General features: G+C 43.9%; 1 protein-coding gene across 2 annotated transcripts in view; it reads left to right on the forward strand.

The window, feature by feature from the left end:
* The first annotated feature begins 396 nt into the window (after window positions 1-396).
* The window catches only part of RHEB (Ras homolog, mTORC1 binding), a 42,419-nt gene continuing 25,768 nt past the window's right edge, over window positions 397-17,047 (forward strand). Inside the window, exon 1 of one of the 2 annotated variants that reach the window (XM_054818191.1) lies at window positions 397-820. In XM_054818191.1, coding sequence (XP_054674166.1) covers window positions 769-820 — 52 coding nt within the window. In that variant the 5' untranslated portion in view covers window positions 397-768. The remainder of the gene's footprint in view (window positions 821-17,047) is intronic. The other variant, XM_054818189.1, reaches the window with a different exon arrangement.

A 17,047-nucleotide genomic window follows, 5' to 3' on the forward strand; every position in this document is an offset into this window, starting at 1 on the left:
GACTGCAGCGCTCCGGGCCATGAAGCGACGCCGCCCTCCTACAGGAGCCGGATCCGATTGACCGGCTGGGTCGTGCCGCTGCCGTCGCAGTGAGGAGCCCCGGGGATGGGGGAGGGGGGGGGGGGGGTGTTAGTGGTGGTAGCGCCCGGTAGCTCCGCTCTGGGCGCGCGGCGGCCGTTAAAGCCCTCGGCGCGGAAGGCACCAACCGCCCCTGAGACGGCCGCGCGCCAGCGGCACTGCGCAGGCGCGAGCTCTCAGCCTCCCCTCACGCCCAATCCGCGTCCCCGCTCGCCCTTGCTACTCAGCCCCGCCCCTTTCTTTGAACGCCGTCTGTTACCGCAGCCGCCGCTCTCGGCCAATCGCCGCCCGCGTTGCCGCGGCGCCGCCCAATCGGAGGGCGGCGGGGTGGGGCGGCGAAGGGAAGGCATGACGCAGCGAGTTTTTCCCCTCGCGGCGCCTGGCGCCGGCTCTCGGCGGCGGCGAGGTCGCCGCTCCGGCCTGTGACGCGTGACGCACAGGTACGTGAGGGGCTGGTGAGCCCGGCGGTCACGTGGGGCGGGTGCCGCCGCTGCTGCCAGGCGCCGTTGGTCCCGTGCGGTCGGCCCGCCGCTCCGCTGCCCCTCCCCCTGCTGCCCCCGCCGCATGTCGCTGGCGGCGCGCCCCGCTCCCCGTCAGCCGCCCGCCGACCGCCGCCGCCTCCTCCTCCACCGCCGCGACCGCAGCCGCTGCCGCCGCCCTTGATGTGGTTCGGGGCCGGGCGGGGAGAAGATGCCGCCGTCCAAGTCCCGCAAGATCGCGATCCTGGGCTACCGGAGCGTGGGTGAGCGCGGGCCGCCGCCGTGAGGGGGGGGGGGTGGCGGGCCGTTGGGGCGGAGGTGCGGCGCCTTCCCCCGGCGCGGGCGGGCCGGCTCGGGCTCCGCAGCGCCCCCCTGCCCGCGGGGGAGTGCGGCCCGGCCCGGCGGCTCCCGCCGCATCGCCCTCCCCCGCGGCAGCAGGTGCAGCGGCGGGGAGGGGAGGGCCGCCCCGCTTCCCGCCGCCGGGAGCGCGCAGCCGCGGCGGGCGGGCGGGCCCCGCCATGGCGGCGCCGCAGAGCGCTGCGGGCCTGGGGCTGCGGGCGCGGGGCCGCCGTGCCCTTAATAGGAAGTTTCACCACCCCCACCCCCCCCCGCCGCTGCCGCCGCGCTCCCGGCCGGGCCTTCCCTCACGGCCCCGCGGTGCGGACCCTGGAAAACCGCAGGGAGGGGGGCGTGGGGTGGTGAGGAGGTCCCTGCCTCGGCGGGGGCTGCCCGTGTGCAGGCAGCTCACCCCGGGGTGCCAGCCTGCCAGCCTCCCCGCCTGCTGCCGCTCCCGGGGAAGGGAGGGTCACGCCAGGCGCTCCCGGGGCGGGTGGTTGCCAGCCCGCGGGACCGGTAAGGGATGCGGTGCGGACCGGGAGCGCTCCGGTCCCGCAGGCTGAGGGAAGCTCTGATCTAACTCCCTCCAAACACGTCCCTGTGTAGGATTTACCACCCGGTTTTGACATGCCGAGGGGAAACCGGGTTGATCCGTTGCCCATTTCTAGCTTTTCTTTTTTTTCTCCCCTCCGTAGAGGTGCTCCATCAGCAGTGTAGCAAAGCCGGCTGTGGAGCCGGTTGTACTCCTTCAGGTCGTGGGGTTGTATTGACTCTCTGGCGTACCCGGCACGGCATCGTGCTGCTGGTACAATCCAGCACGGGCTGATAATCGACGTGGAGGAACTTCCTGGAAGCGTCCAGCACAAGTCCATAGTAGCTGATAGGGTTTTGTTCTATAACTGCCCCCACCTGTAATCCTTTCTCCTCCTACATTCACCATCTTTGATGGAAAACAGTTTGAGACATTTCAGCGTTTGGATTCTTAAAGCAGAGGGGAATAAGTCATAGTACGGCTATCCGAATCGATGAAACTTAAAAGCGTAGATCAATGTTGAAGATAATGTGTGGTTGGAAAAAAAAAAGATGCTACAGAGAGATACTATGCTGCTATAAAAGGGGGTTTTACATTAAAGTAAAATGTGGCTAAATCAGTTAATTTATCTTTTGTTATGCACTCAGCAGGAATAACCCTTAAAAAAAAGCTGCTTTTAAAGATTAAACAAAAAAGTCTAAGTAAGCGGAGCTGTTTCTTCGATTCTGTATGTAACTGCAGCCTGACTTTGAGACAAGGTGGTGTAAAAAGGATGATGAATTTGTTTAGTCCTCAAAAGGAGCAGCGAGTAGTAGATTGATCAGTTTGCATAGTGTATTTGACATCACTTGTTGCAGTCTGTTTCATTGTCTTGTGCGTTATCTTTTCTCTTTTTTCTTTCTTTAAGCTCTGGCAAAACAAGCAATGGCAGTGTAAGTGGGAAGGAAGAATGCTTGAAATTCTATCCTTTAGAAGTCTGTGATGGGGACTGAGTGTACTGTTGAGCTTTGGTCTTTCATCTGTTGACAATGACAAGCAGCAGTCAAAAAACATCTGGTGATGGTGGGGTATATACTCAGTTGAGAAAAAATAGAAGAAATAGTACAGTATTGTTAATCTGGTTGGTCATGTTTTGAGCAATAGTAACTCATATGGAAAAGATTCTAGAAAGAGATGGGACAAGATTGGTTTTATTAGGACAACTACAAGTTGTAGGAATATAGAATTAAGGGGGGGGGAAATGTGGTCTACTGTATTTTTCCTTTCATTGTCCTTGACAATTCTGTGTTACCTCTTAAGTATAAACATTACTGGTTTTGAAAATGTTAAGACTGCAAAGTTACTCTTCTTAAATATAGAAGCATTAAATTTTTAGGCAAATACTTATGTAAAAGTTCAAGCAGTAGGAACAGGTCATTGGGGTCTTACTTCCATCTTGTAAGCTGTTAGGTAATCAAGAAAGTTAAACTGTGAGATTTAGGTTGGGTCCTCTGCTTATCCAAGTATGCCGCTTAAAGTCTGGGAGGATAGGGACTTAGTTTGGTTTCAGAGAAGCTTTTAAGTCTTGCTTTGTATCACGATGGTAAGAATGTTACTTGAACTCTGGGTAAGAAAGGGTCTAATCTCTTCTTAGGACAAGCTTTTGGGTGGTAGAAAATGAAGAGCATTGCTTCTGGGGAAAATGCAACATTTGAATAGAGCTAATGTTTGTTAAGGTGGGGAATAATTCCAAAATCTGAAGAACTGGAAGGAAATATTTTCTAAATTTCCTTTTATAATTAGGGAGCTACATTCCTTTGCCATTAACATTAATCTTGACCCTGGAATAAGGGAGGCTAACTCTGATGAGTTGTAAAATGTTTACAGTTTTATAGGTTAGCGTGAATGCTTAGGTGACTTGCTCTGTGAAGTTCCATGCTCTCCTTGTAATTTATATGGTGGTTGAGATGAGGCTAATCAGAAAATGGTGAGCTTTTTTCCTGTGTCTCTTTCAGTTACATGTTGAACTAACCGGGTTTTGATGACTATTTCGAGGAGTGAGCTGTTCCCTTCAGTTGATGATTCAACGATTTTGTGGCTCTTTCAGGTTACGAGTGTGTATAGTGATGGACCAGCACGTCCTCCACGGGGATTTGTGAAACTTGTCTGAATCTTGTAGTGGCTTTGCGCTAAGCCTTTGTTTCTTTTACTTACATTAAATTTTATTCTTATCCCAGTGCTGTTGTCAGATAGACTAGAGGTTGGGAGTGGTATTCTGATATAATAGTTCTCAGAATAGAAAATTCAGGAGTCTGCTTGTTTTAATACACTCCCTCTATCTTTCAACACCACCATCAACCCTTTCATATGTGAAACTAGTATGCTTTGCTGATGGGATAGATCGTGGCGGAAGCCTTGCGAATTCCCAGGCAGACATACTTTCTGAGATGCAGACAGAGTATTTGCCAGGAACTTCGGGACTTGTTTTTTGGTGAGGAAGGCCAATTATGTGTGGGTATAGCATACAGGTTGTGGCATGACGCTAGACAAAAATCGCACAAGAATGTCTCCTTTGGGTTTTGCTCAAGCTTAAATCAGTCTAAGAAAGTTAAATTCTTATATAAGAGTGCTTGTCTCAGTGAGGTTTTGAGTAGAAATCAGATGGATTTAATCCCAAAATCATCTTTCACAATGAGAGGAACCCGACTTTGGTTACTGTTGTTTGAGAAGTGACCAGAGTGAACTAGCTACTTGAGATTTGATTCTGGAAAAAAATCTGCCTTGTGCATGATGAAGCATAAGACTTAAAAAAGCTATTGCCTTTACTAAAAGGAATATAGTTGGAAATAATGGATTTGCATGGAAATAAATGAAGCAAGACTAAGATTTTTCTGAATCTTTTCAGATTCAGAGTAACAGCCGCTCTAAAAGGCAGCGTATCATTGTCCAAAATGCTTTGTGCTCAGTTTGCTTCTTTTTTGTTTGTAGAAGAAACACATATGTTCAGACCACAAGTGCCTGTATGAAAGAAGAGGTTTCTTAGATCATCTCGTAAAGTAGCTTAATACTGGGATTTTCGGTATTATATTGAACTGATAGATGTAAGATAAGCAGGGAGGTGTTACTTGGATCAACTGCTTCAGTTGTAGGTCACTATCTCAGCTTGATTTGGTTTTTGCTGTTCATGTAACTCATGCTGCTGGTATTACACATACACTTGCAGAAACTGGAATTCTGTGTCTGAATTTTACACATTTGGACTGGTGATCTGAAAATGCTTTCCTGGTCATTTGAGAGCTCTGAGGGGGAAATCCAGTTAAGTTAGTGATGACTTACCTATTTTCTTCCCCAGCTAAGTAAATCAACTTTTTTTTGTGTAGATGGAGAGCAGTCCGTACTGCAGGCAGATGCTGTCATAGTCTGTGACTGTGGCATGCAGGTAGCAAAGAAACTATGGTGGAACAAAATTATCTGGAAAAGCCTTCCAAGTGGTTGTATTAAGCTAAAACACCACTTCCCCCCACCCCCCTTACCTGAAAGCAAGAAAGGCAGGAAAAGCAGTACCTTTAATACCTACCTGTAAATAGCGAGAATAATCGTTAGGACAAAACGTAGTTACGATTTTGAAAATGTGAGTTATTTGAGTATTAGGAGGTTTGTGTTGTAAAATGGAGTTGAGGCTTTGCTTTTTGCTTCTGAAAGATGGCATCTGTTTGCACAGTAGTACAACACCCTGAGGAGGTATCCCTTTGATATTGGACGGAGGGAAGTGGTAATTTTAGCAGGCAACAAATTGCCCGGGTAAATGTCAAGAGAGAAGGAATGGAGAAATTACTGCTGTTGTGTGCTGTAATTTGGTTTACAGAATTGGTTGTGTCCGCAACATTGGAAAGTCTGGGATTTAACAGGAAAATTGAGCAGTTCAGGATCCAGCTGATAACCTAATGTTAAAATTTTGCCGAGTACCAAGGTTATTTTCATAGCGCTTCCCTCATTAGGACTGCATTTGCTCTGCCGGGGTGCAGCAATGCTGCTAAAAGGAAAGGTTGCAGCTACCAGGGGACTGAAATGAGGTTGAAAATGCCAGCTTTAATTGCATTTTGGTGTGACTGACTGCGCTGTTCTACAGTGAAAGTTGCTACAGCACATTTGATAGCAGTAGCTGGAAGCACTAGAGGCAGCATGTTCAGCTGTAATATCAAGCCAGGGTAGGGTTATTTGAGGACACCGTTCCAGGATTAACTCTTAAATTGCCTACTGTGATCTCTTTTAATGGTAATGCTTACAGGTTTTGCTTGTGTATTTGAGTGTTTTGGTATTTGATTACTCAACTTAGAGTTAACATCGGCGGGAGGAACCAAATGAAATGTAGATCCCGTAATTTATAAGCTATATAAAGTTGAAGCTCTTCATTTAGATATACTACACTGCCTTAAGTGTAGGTTCTGGGTAAACCGGCCACCTCTGCGGTACACACTGCTGTGGAAACTTAGCATAACCACGCGTTTGGGATTATAAGAGCAGGCTAAAACATGACGAACTACCGATTATGATTAACTTCCTGTAGCTCTCCTGAAGGTGACATTCAAGGGCACATTTTAAAAACTGCTCGACTTAATTGTGTATTCAATCCAAAATTGAAACAGCTTTCTCTGTGGGATGTTCATAATGCACTCAAGCTCTGCGAGTCCTGCATGAGTCAAAATTGCTTGATATCAACTCAAATTAGTCTAAATCGGAAGCTGCAGACATGAAGCACAATACTGAAAAACACAAAGCTGTCCTTGTCGGTCACAGATCTGTCTCCCTAAGGACTCGATAGGTCTCCTTTTGTTTTCCAAGGCCTGTATTTGAAGTGAATGGCAAATTTGTTGTGAATTCAATAATGTGAGAAACTAACATGTGCTTCCGGAGACTGGGGGGTGGGGGTGGTGTTGCTTAAAATTTCTCTCTTCCAATCCTCGTCAGGACATTTGCTTTCCTGTACGGTTCTTGCACACTGATGGCAGCTATCCTGCAAATGAGGGTATATAGGATGGGGGAAAAAGGGAAGAATGTGGAGAAAATCCATGTGTTATGTTGCCCAGCAGACCTCTTAGTGAGGTTAAAGATTATTAATTTTAACAAAAACATACAAATGTGGGGATTTCCTTCTTGAGAAATAGGAAGTACAGTGGATGCTGAATTGGTTTTGGAGGAAAAGCTGCTTGAATGGAACTTGTAACAAGGAAGTAAACTGAGGCAGGTTTTGAACGGAGTGCTGAAACAGGCTTTCAAGTGCCGCTTTTCTCGAGAGGCATCCTTGCCACTTTCGTTTTTTAATTGCCATGCAGTGAAGGCAGATGGAAATGAACTATGTGGGGTGGGGCTTCCCTTGGCACAAGTGGAGCTAATCCTGCACTGTGGCTGGAGGTGGCACCTTCCTGCCCCCAGCTGGGTGCTGGCACTGGCATACTGGAAGCCTGGACACCACCTCGGGGAATTACTTTATTTCTAAAGTAAAGCAACCAGAAGGAAAAGTTTTCATATCACTCGGTTGGTCGGTTCTGCAAGTACAACCCTGTCAGAGGGAACGGGGTGAGGAGCATGAGCTGTTTGAGGGAGGGTGGAGTAAGCTCTTTGTGGCTGTGCAGACTTTGGTTCAGTCACACCTCTTGAAACCACATCTGTAAGTATTTTCTTCCGCCACTCCAGATAAGCGTGAATGCTTTTTTCGTAAACTTTTGACAGCGGGCCTTTTGAACCCGAGTAGTTCTCTTGACGGAAAAAGATAGCCTTGTAAAGGTGGTGGACTGTGCATTAGGGAACTGTGAAGAAATCAAGTTTTTCAAGATTCTTGTTTAAATAACCTTCCATAGTCAAATCTAATCTTTTCATGCAGAATCAAGGAAAAGAAAGATGTTTGACTTTGGGTAAATCTAAATCTTGTTCTGAAGTCTTCAAATTCAGATGATGTTTCAAGTGATCTGATCTGCTGGAATTGTCTGGAAATGCTTAGTAGTAAAGATGCTGCAACAGAGCAAAGCCAAAGGTCCAGACTACAATGTGCAAGGCATTCAGAATCACTGATTGCCTCCCTACTTTAAAAACCAACGGAAACAAATTTAAAGGCTCTATTGCTTTTCAGAGTAATCTTCAGTGTTAGCTAAGATATCCTACAAAATACTTGTTGACTCCTCAGCCTGGTTGACTCCTTCTTTAGCTGTATTTATCAACACTGTTGCAGCATAGAGATGATTCACAACTACTTAATCTGTTTAGATGCACTGGTTCTTCCTCAGTTTACCATATGCACTTTGATCGCTGCACATGCAAATTTTAAGTATAGTTGTATGAAGGATGCAGGATGAGACAATGGTGAGAAAGGTAGTGGTATAAACAGATGATACCGAGCTCTCAAAGTGCAGATTTTGGATTATCAAGCGTGATGTACCAGTCAAGATGAATATAAGCAAAGAATGGCTTGTGAGCCTTGGGGACTCCTGCAAAAGGGAAGACTACTTGGAATTTCTTATGGGACTTCTTACATGAATTGGAGAACTTATGACTAGAACATGAGGAGGAAGTTTATAGCCATTTAATTTGGATGAAATCCTTAAGAGTTTGTGGATAATGGCCAAAGATTAATCTTTTGAGGCGTAAGACTCGGTGAATGATTTCTGAAGGCCTTTTAAGGAACAAAAGACCCTAATGTGTGACACTCAGAAGACTTATTCAGAAAAGTTGTGATGCTTCTATATTACATAGATACGAACTGAAGAAATTGCAATTGTGTGTTAGATTATGCTTTAAACAGTGACATTTCCTTTCAGCTCTCTTTTTTTTTTTTTAATGTAATACTGAAGTCTTAAAGAGCAAGAGGTTAGTACTTCTGGAATGGTTATCAGTATTCTTAGGTATTTTTAGATTACAGGAACCAGAACAGTAAGCATGACAAATCTTCGCTAGTTATTTGTATTCTGTGGAGTATTGAGTTAAATGAATTTTAATTTGGAAAAAGAGGGAATACATAAGTGGTCTTCAGTGTGTGGGTGTGAGCATGTGCGAGTGTAACATGAAATTGTGATATGAAAGTGTCTCTTGACAACATTGTCTCCTGAGTTAGTGGGATACATCTGTCTAGCTTCAACAACTTGTCAGATTGTATTGCCAAAACTTCATTCAATATATACGACCTCCTTTAAAGGTACTCTAGCTATATGCAAAAGAGCTGGGATGCATAATATGTAGGAAAACTCTATTAAATCTGTCCTACAAACTGTCAAAACAATCAAGCCCTTGACATTAATGCAGTAAAGTGTATTTTGCTTTAAGGTTTGTTCCTCCATTAACAACAAATTCTGATGTTCTAAAATGTTTCAGAATTACCATTTTGAATCAGAACTGGAAGTTTCTGCTTTGAAATGTGCATATAAACAAGCCCTGTGTTTCTTTGTTTGCCTCAGTACTTTCTGCATTGCTTTCTTGGAAATGTATGTTTCTAATAGATGTTTTGCTTCATCTGCATGGTTTGACAGGGGTGAATAAATCCTAAAGAAAGGTGTTAGTTGTGCTAGTTTATTTTTTTCATGTTTGGAGAAAAAGGTTGTCAAAATTCTTGAAACCTGTTGTTGATTGCTAAATTTAAATCTAAAAATGTTTAAATGCAAGATAAACCAAGTTTTTTGGAAGCAGTAAAGCTACAGAGAATAAGAAGTTGTCTGAATGTTTCAAAATCATGTTCTTTATACAAAGTCTATCTAGGAGTCTTAAGACACCTAAACTATTTGTCTGCCTATCCTTCCTCAACTGCGGAGTGTCTTTTATCCCTAAGTGTGGTGGTAGGACAGAGGAGGAGTTAAAGTGAAGCTGTCAGAACTGTTTCAATGAATAGCTTGTTGAAATTTATGCTAGATCAGTGTCTCGGATGGTGTTCCTAAGCCTGGCATTGGGTTTTGCTTTTGTCACAACCAACCACTGTGAACAATAGATTAATGGTAGTACAGAAAAATAAGATGATGCCTTCTGTCTTTGCATTTCCAGGCAAAAAGATTGTGTTCTTAAAAAGCCATTATCTCCTATATTATTTATAGCTAATGATGAGACTGTGGGATATATGGGCTTTTTTTTTTTTCTGAAGACAGTCATGTGAACATCCTATTATTTTGGCATCCACCTGCTTATGTGGGCATAGGCTGTATGTCTCAAAGGTTCAAAGGGTTTAAAGGTGGAGGTTGGAGTGTACGGACCCAAGTTTTAAGGGCAGCTTATTGTGGGAAGAATTGGGCCATGTCTCTCCAGTTCTTATAGTGGAAGTGTGGAAACCAAAAAGGAACATATGGGTTATTTCCCAAATAGCCAGGCTAAGGAAGTAAAGCAACTTCTGAAAGGCTTTGCTGTACCAATGTAAATCTTGTCCCTTGACATATTTGCACGTTGTAGTTAACATTTTGCCTGTTTCTGCCAAGTAGATGTGATGTACTTAATTTCTTAGATATTGTTTAAAATAGATTGGAATTTACGATTAGCTGGATTAACTTAGGATTTAACTGGATAATAGCAGAGTAATAATAGCTATTGTACTTTCAGAACTTTGTGTTGATACACAGAGACTTGTACAGCAGACAAATACAACGTGGTGCTCTGTCTCTTGAAGGTCAGCTTGAAGTTAGGTTGCCTTAATCTGTAGCTTGATACTCAACTCCTTGTCCAAGTTGCGTGGTTGTGGTAGCGGAGTGCTGGGAAGTGAAGAATCCCGCTTCTGTTGGCAAGTGCTTCCTCAGGTGCTGGAGCTGGACTGGCTGGAAGACACTTCACTTATGAAAGACAGTCTAAATGAAAAAATAGTTTAGTGTCAGGTTGCAAATGTCATCCTCTGTTATCTCCCTGGGCTATTTTCAAGTGGTTAGGGGAGGGTGGGAGTGGGGTGGGCTAGGGTGTTTTGTGTGTATTTTTTTTTAGTTTGTTCTGTGTTCTTGTTGTTCTTCACTGCAAAGATCAGAGTTCTGTATTGTGACCTTTTTGTACTAGATAATGTAAAAACTGAGAATAGAAAAGTATGGTTCCTACCCAAAAACTTAATTTGAAGTACTTTGAGCTAACAGATGGATACACACTGGTTAGGAAGGTAAGAAAGTCAGCTGGTTGTCCGGACAGGCGGGAACTTTATGGTATGCTATAGCAAACAAGGGTTACCTATTCTGTCTTCTCTGCCCTGTGGCAAAACTATGTCATGTCATATCTGATGGATCTTTGGCTTATTCCCTTAAAATTTCCCGAGGCTGGGGACTCTAAATGATTCTTCTGGTACTCTACATGGTGTTATTCTTAGACCAGAGACTTTTTTCCTGGTGTCTTACACACGTCTGCCACTCTGTGATTTTGGTGTATTATTACTTTGAACCTTCCTTACTGTTAACAGATTGTCCTGTGTATTCAGAGGGTACTCTGTTATGTTGATCGCGTGTGTAAATGAAGAAGGCTTGCAGTCAGAGTTGGTGGAAGGGGTTAATGACTAACCCCAGCTGTATAAAGTGCTATGGTATGAAGATGGCATTTAACAGATTGTGGCTTTCTTCAACCCTGATTAATAGAGGGGAGGAACTTCACATGTCAAGCAGAAGGAACATGGAAGATGCCTATAAAGTTAATTCAAAGAAGATGTAGAATTCAATGGGAGGTGAGACAAGAATAACTTATCAAAAGTTGATCTGAATCTGATTGGGGGAGTTTTTGTAGATGAAGGTACAGTTCAGGCATACTCTTTTTTATGTTGGCAGGGTATAGATCCACAGGAGCCATGTGCTAGCACAGGAGAACTAAAGTGGGCAAGGCTCAACTGTATGATGATTAATCAAGACGGTCTCAGTGTCTACCTATGCATCTGTTGAGAGAGGTGTGATGGAGTTGACCATGTCCTGCTCCACTGGTGGGAGAGAGAGTCAGTATCCCTTATGACCACCTTCTCTGTTTTATGCTAAGAAATGTTAGTGTTTTCAGGGTTGGTACTGCAGTTCCTGATGCTTCACGCAGCTTTGGGAACTTCCAGCAGTGCAGGTCGTGGCAGGTGAAGAGTGCTGCGTGCTGATGTTACTGTCAGCGGTAGCGCTCTTTCCACGAAAGTCAGGTTTCGGCTGCCATGTGCAATGCTGGCATTTGTTGACATTGGGTTCATTGGACTTTGGACCATCAGTGGAGACACAAAGAGCCCGTTACATTGGCTGACTACTTCATAGTCACGCATACTGCTGCAGCCTGAAGCTGCCTTTTGTTCCTAAGACCTTCTTGTGATTATTATGCAGTTAGATTTATATATATGTTTAATATGTTGTAAAAGTAGCCTGCTTTTGTTGGGATAAATCAGTAACAATCAGGTTTTGCTACAGGTTGGTGAAGAATTCTGTGGGCCTCCCCTCAGAGTAAAGCTGCAATTTCTTAGCTATAGTTGCTGGAGATACGTGTGTATATATATATGTGTGTCCCATTATTTGTTGGGGTGATGTTACCAAGAGAGGGGATGTTACCATTACTATCTTGTCAGATACTTGCCTTCTGTCATCCTACAACAAGGAAGAGAGAAATACATCTCTTACTGTTGTTCTTGCAATTCCTGGAAGATCCTTGAGGCCCTGTATCATATGCATTTCAGCGGTACTGCCAAGAGGGTCCATTCCTCACCATTTCAGCTGCAATTCTGGCAGTTTACTTGATGTTACAATACGCTCAGGATCAAGCTCCTAGACTTGCCTTTTTAAAATGACGTCAGAGACTTAGCCCTCTGCTTGGTGGTGGTTGTAAGAAACAATAAGGTATGGTGGCCACAGAGTTGGCAGCAGTGAATGCTGTAAGGATCTTTGAGGACTGGAGCCATAAAGGAAGATCCTTAGGGAAGACCTGGATTTCAGTGAAACAGTTCTGATCTGTTGAAAAACTGAAGTATTTAATCTTGGTAAGGATTCTGTGCTATTAAAGTTTTCTCTGGTTATTGGTGTAGATCAGGTGGTCTAAAAACATAAGTGAGATTTGCAGTGAAAGGTAGACGAGAGAAGAGTTTATCGTATTTTCTAATAGAAATGTTAAGTTTAAAATCCTAATTTGTACCTGTCAATGGCACACAGCTTTGCCACGTGGTCAGTAGTATCACGTAACTTAATGTGGCTGATGTTAACTTCAGCCAGTTGTACAGAAATCAGAAAAAGGAAGATGATTGCTGCAAACCCCCTGGTACACCAAACCAGCTGCTTTATCCCGTGCAGCGTACATACAGTGGAGTTCATTGGCATCTGCTGTTAAACTCCACTGTGCTGCAAGTGCAATTAGGGTGGTGTCTGTGCAAGCGGATGGAGAACTGGTGCTGGTGACTGCAGTTGGAAAGATCCACTTCTTGAAGTGCTTAAAACCTGCTAGTTCTGATATTTCTGGCTTGCAGAAAGGTAATTTAAGTTGTACACCCCAATGATCTTTAGTGTCAAGAAAGAACCAACTGAAAGTTGGGAGTTAGTTCCCTTGTGTTGAAACTAAAACCTTGAGGATGGAAAAGGGGAATGCATGGAATGCATTAAAGCAAGAGATCCGCGTTTCTATTTCTAATGACATAGCATTTAAAAACTGATTTAATGATGAAACAATGACAGTTACTAAAAGTATCTTGCAAAGACATTTCCTGTTGTACATAGCCGATGATCCAAGGAAAGGTCAAGTTTATTCAGATACCTAATTAGCCTCTTGAAGAGCGCGCACAGGGAGCGAGGACTTGGCTTTTACCCAGCAGTACAACTTGTATTTTGCCTCTTCAGGAGGAAATCAGTACAAAGTTCAGGCTTTTTCACTCTAAGTGTGTCATAAACTGAAACATTAGGGTCTGAATCTTTAAGCTTAATAAGCTTCCCTTTAGAAGTCCAGTATATCAAGTAGAACTGTCTAACTTTTAGTTTAGGAACGCATTTGCTAATTATGCTAGCAGACATGCCTGATACTTGAAGTTGGCTCTGAATTTCTGCAGCCACCTGACATACTGTAGGCATGGTGCTGTGGAGAGGGAGGTGGGAAGGTGCTGGAGGGATGCACAGTTTGTGCAGGAAGTCTGACAGGAATACAGAGGATGGTATTTCTCTGAGCAAATATTGGTTGACTGTCTCAGATGTGAAAATCTGAATTTCCTTCGTAGTTAGGAGAGCCCAGCATGCAGCTTCCCTGACCTGTTTAAAACATCTTGGATGTAGCCATTTATGCATGTATACCATGGCTGGGTTAGGTCAATGCCACAGAAGTTTTCTGGACTTCTTTAAGCCTTGTAACTGCTTTCCCATCTTTGACAACTGCTAGTAAACACATGAAATTAAAATTGGTTTACCTCATCAAAAGGGAAATATCAGGCAAACTGTGGCATACACTTTTCTGCCAGCAAGGCTATCAAGCAGAGGTAACTGGACTGTGCACTAAAATAACTAAAACATTTCTTTTGACAATCCTTTGGTGAGGTTACTGACTTAAATGGAGACAAAATGGACACCTGGAAGTGGCAACTAAGCCCCTGCAGCAAAACAATGGAATTCTTCTGTATATACTTGCCTGGACTTCCAATACATTGCAACAAAGTGCAAGTGAACATTGAGGCGTGAGCACTGCAGCAGGATGGAGCGAGTTTGCTGTTAGACATTAGGGAATAAAGCACATGGTCTCTTCTTGCTTTCCTTACAGAAAATATGATCTAGAAAGCAGCATTAGGACTTCACTGGTTTGTGTTTTTGACGGCTCATTGCTGCCAACTTTGCAAGGGCCTGTAAATATGCTTGTGAGTTTGACTGACTGCTTTGAAATCTGAGGAAAATAGAGGAAGCCATCTGACTTCCTTTCTAAATGGCTGCCTCTCAGATTTCTACTGGCTTGCAGAGGAATACCTTTGATAAACCTCAAGAAGATTGTGCAATGCAGAAGGAAGAGAAACAAGCATATGTCCTTTTCTCCCTGCAGGCTTGTGTTCTTGGAGTTACAGACTGTCAGGTGAACCTTGTCTTGTACAACAGGAGTGATTCTTGCTACAATACCTTGCCTTAGACTCTCAAATATTTTTCCTTATATCCTAATATAAAAATAGGTCAGAAGAAAGCAGGGAACAGTTATATCAATGGGGTAGAGTGCCACAGAAGTTGAAAAAGACCTTGTGTTGTCCTGAAATGCTGATCTGCTGTTTGGTTTGTCATGAAGGTCTCTTCTGTTCTTGAGGGCCCTCACTACTTTACCATTGAGGTTCTCAGACTTTTATAGGATTATAAGGGCAGATCAGAGAATCATAGAATGGTTTGGGTTGGAAGGGACCTTAAAGGTCATCTAGTTCCAACCTCTCTGCCATGGGCAGGGACACCCTCCACTAGACCAGGTTTCCCAGAGCCCCATCCAGCCTGGCTTTGAACACTTCCAGGGAGGGGGCATCCACAACTGCTGTGGGCAAGAAGTGGCCTTACCACCTTCATAGTGAAGAATTTCTTCCTAATATCTAATCTAAATGTACCCTCTTTTAGCTTAAGGCCATTACCACCTTGTTCTGTCACTCCATGCCCTTGTAAACAATCCCTCTCCAGCTTTCCTGTAGGCCCCGTTAGGTACTGGAAGGTGCTCTAAGGTCTCCCTAGAGCCTTCTCTTCTCCAGGCTGAATAACCCCAACTCTCTCAGCCTGTCTCCATAGGAGAGGTGCTCCAGCCCTCTGATCAGCTTCATGGTCTCCTCTGGACTTGCTCCAACAGGTCCATTTTTTAGTCAGTCCTTCAGAAAACTCAGCACTTTGGGAGAGGAGGAGTGCCACCATTCTTTGTGTTGCAAATCGAGCATGGGTATCATATGAGCAAGTGCACCAATTGAGCTCTGTGTGTCAGCATCAGAAAATTTTTTAATCTTGGTATCATAACGTTGATGTCACAAGGAAATCACTACAAAATGGATAAAACTACAGCTCAAAGTAGATGTTTATAAGTGATAATTCCTCATGATTAAAACTGTAATAGAATTAAGTTGCATCTGAGTAAAGCACAAACTACTCATTGTGTCATTGTCTCCAGAGGTTTAAAACCAGAATTTGTTATTGACCCAGATGTATCGGTTTTATAGTCATTAGAATGATTCACTGAACTAAGTAGCAATGGTCAGCAAAATAGCAACTATGTAGCTGTAATTAGTACCTGGGGGGGGGGGAATCTTAATGATACAAAATTGCTAATGATGAAGCCTGAAGTGAATGATGAGCTAGTGATGGGTTCTGAGATCATCTACTATCTTGTGAAAAGGTTTTTGACAGAGTGATGCTGTAATTCCCTTTGCTGCCCAGTTAAACCTCCATCTGCTCCAAGAAGTCATTCTCTCCCTTTCTGTGCTCTGAGGATGAATAGATAATCTGCACTATGCAAATACTGGTGTCTCCATTTTGTGCATCTTGGTATTCTGAATTAAAGAAGATAAAGATCCCAATGTTCAAGTTAAATTGAGTGTAACATACTTCGAGTATGACAGCTTCATCTCTGTGAAGCATAGTAAGTTGAGCATAGCTATGTGTGAGATACTGAAAGTTGAGTACCCAGTAAGTCTTACCTAGTTTATTATGACTGACATCATTTCATTATGAAATTTCTTGAACCCTTCTGTGACAAAACCTAGACTAGTTTGTTCTGTAGGTAAGACTGAGGAGATCCATGTAGAGACTAACTTAGGTAAGATGCTAGGCTTGTAGGAGTGGATTAGATGGTGGTGTCTGTTAAGTGTTTAATGATTAAGCAAAGTACATAAGCAGAAGTTTTAATGGGAAAAGATGGCTTAAAGAAACTGCATCTGAAATTCTAACAGAACAGAGAATTGCAGCTCTTCAGTAGTTGTTGTTCTTGACCCCGTCAAAGTGTTTACTGATCGCTTGTGCAGATGATGTTGAGTATTGAGAAATTCTTCCTGTTGAGATAAACTGCACTTTGCTGCCAGTGGTTGTCATCGTGGAGATGCCACGTTAGAGGGCAGCTGCGGAATCAAGCTTGCGCAATGCCTTGCTTGTGGAGCTGTTGTTTGACTTGCTTGCTGGCCAGTTGCATCATTTCTGTCTCCTGAGTTTGGGGGGAAGTTGGCTGCAGAGGAGAATTTCAGGATGCGAGGATGGGGATGGCAGGCATGTGGTGGTGCGCCAAAGAGAGGGCATGGCCTCTTTGGGGAGGCCAGTTCTTCATCAGCCCACCCATGCTCTGTTACTCATCTTCTTGGTAAACTGCCTAGTGTTGTAAAGCTTGAATTTTAAGGCTAGATTAAAGACCACAGCTCTTGTCCAAGAAGTAAAAGGATGAGTAAAAATTCAATTTGGTAATTGTTTTGCCTTGACAACTGTAATGGCGTTTGAAACTGATGTGCTATGACTGCACTAGTTAGAGTGTTTATGGGATGTTCCACTTTGAGTGGTCTATTGTATGAATAGAAATACAGCTTTATTTTTTGAAATGGCTTTCTGTCTGAAAACCTGTTCCTTTTCTGTTTTGACAGCGGAAAACATTTATTTACCACTCTTACATCATATTGTAAAGAACGAACTGTGTATGCAAACACCCTCTGGGTAGATCTGGACAACTTGAGTTGAGCTTTCAGCCACCTGGGGCTTGTATTCTAAACACTTGTAAAACCCATTCCTCCTAGCCCTTA

The sequence above is a fragment of the Grus americana genome, chromosome 2 (assembly GCF_028858705.1).
Source record: "Grus americana isolate bGruAme1 chromosome 2, bGruAme1.mat, whole genome shotgun sequence".
NCBI classification, from domain to species: domain Eukaryota; kingdom Metazoa; phylum Chordata; class Aves; order Gruiformes; family Gruidae; genus Grus; species Grus americana.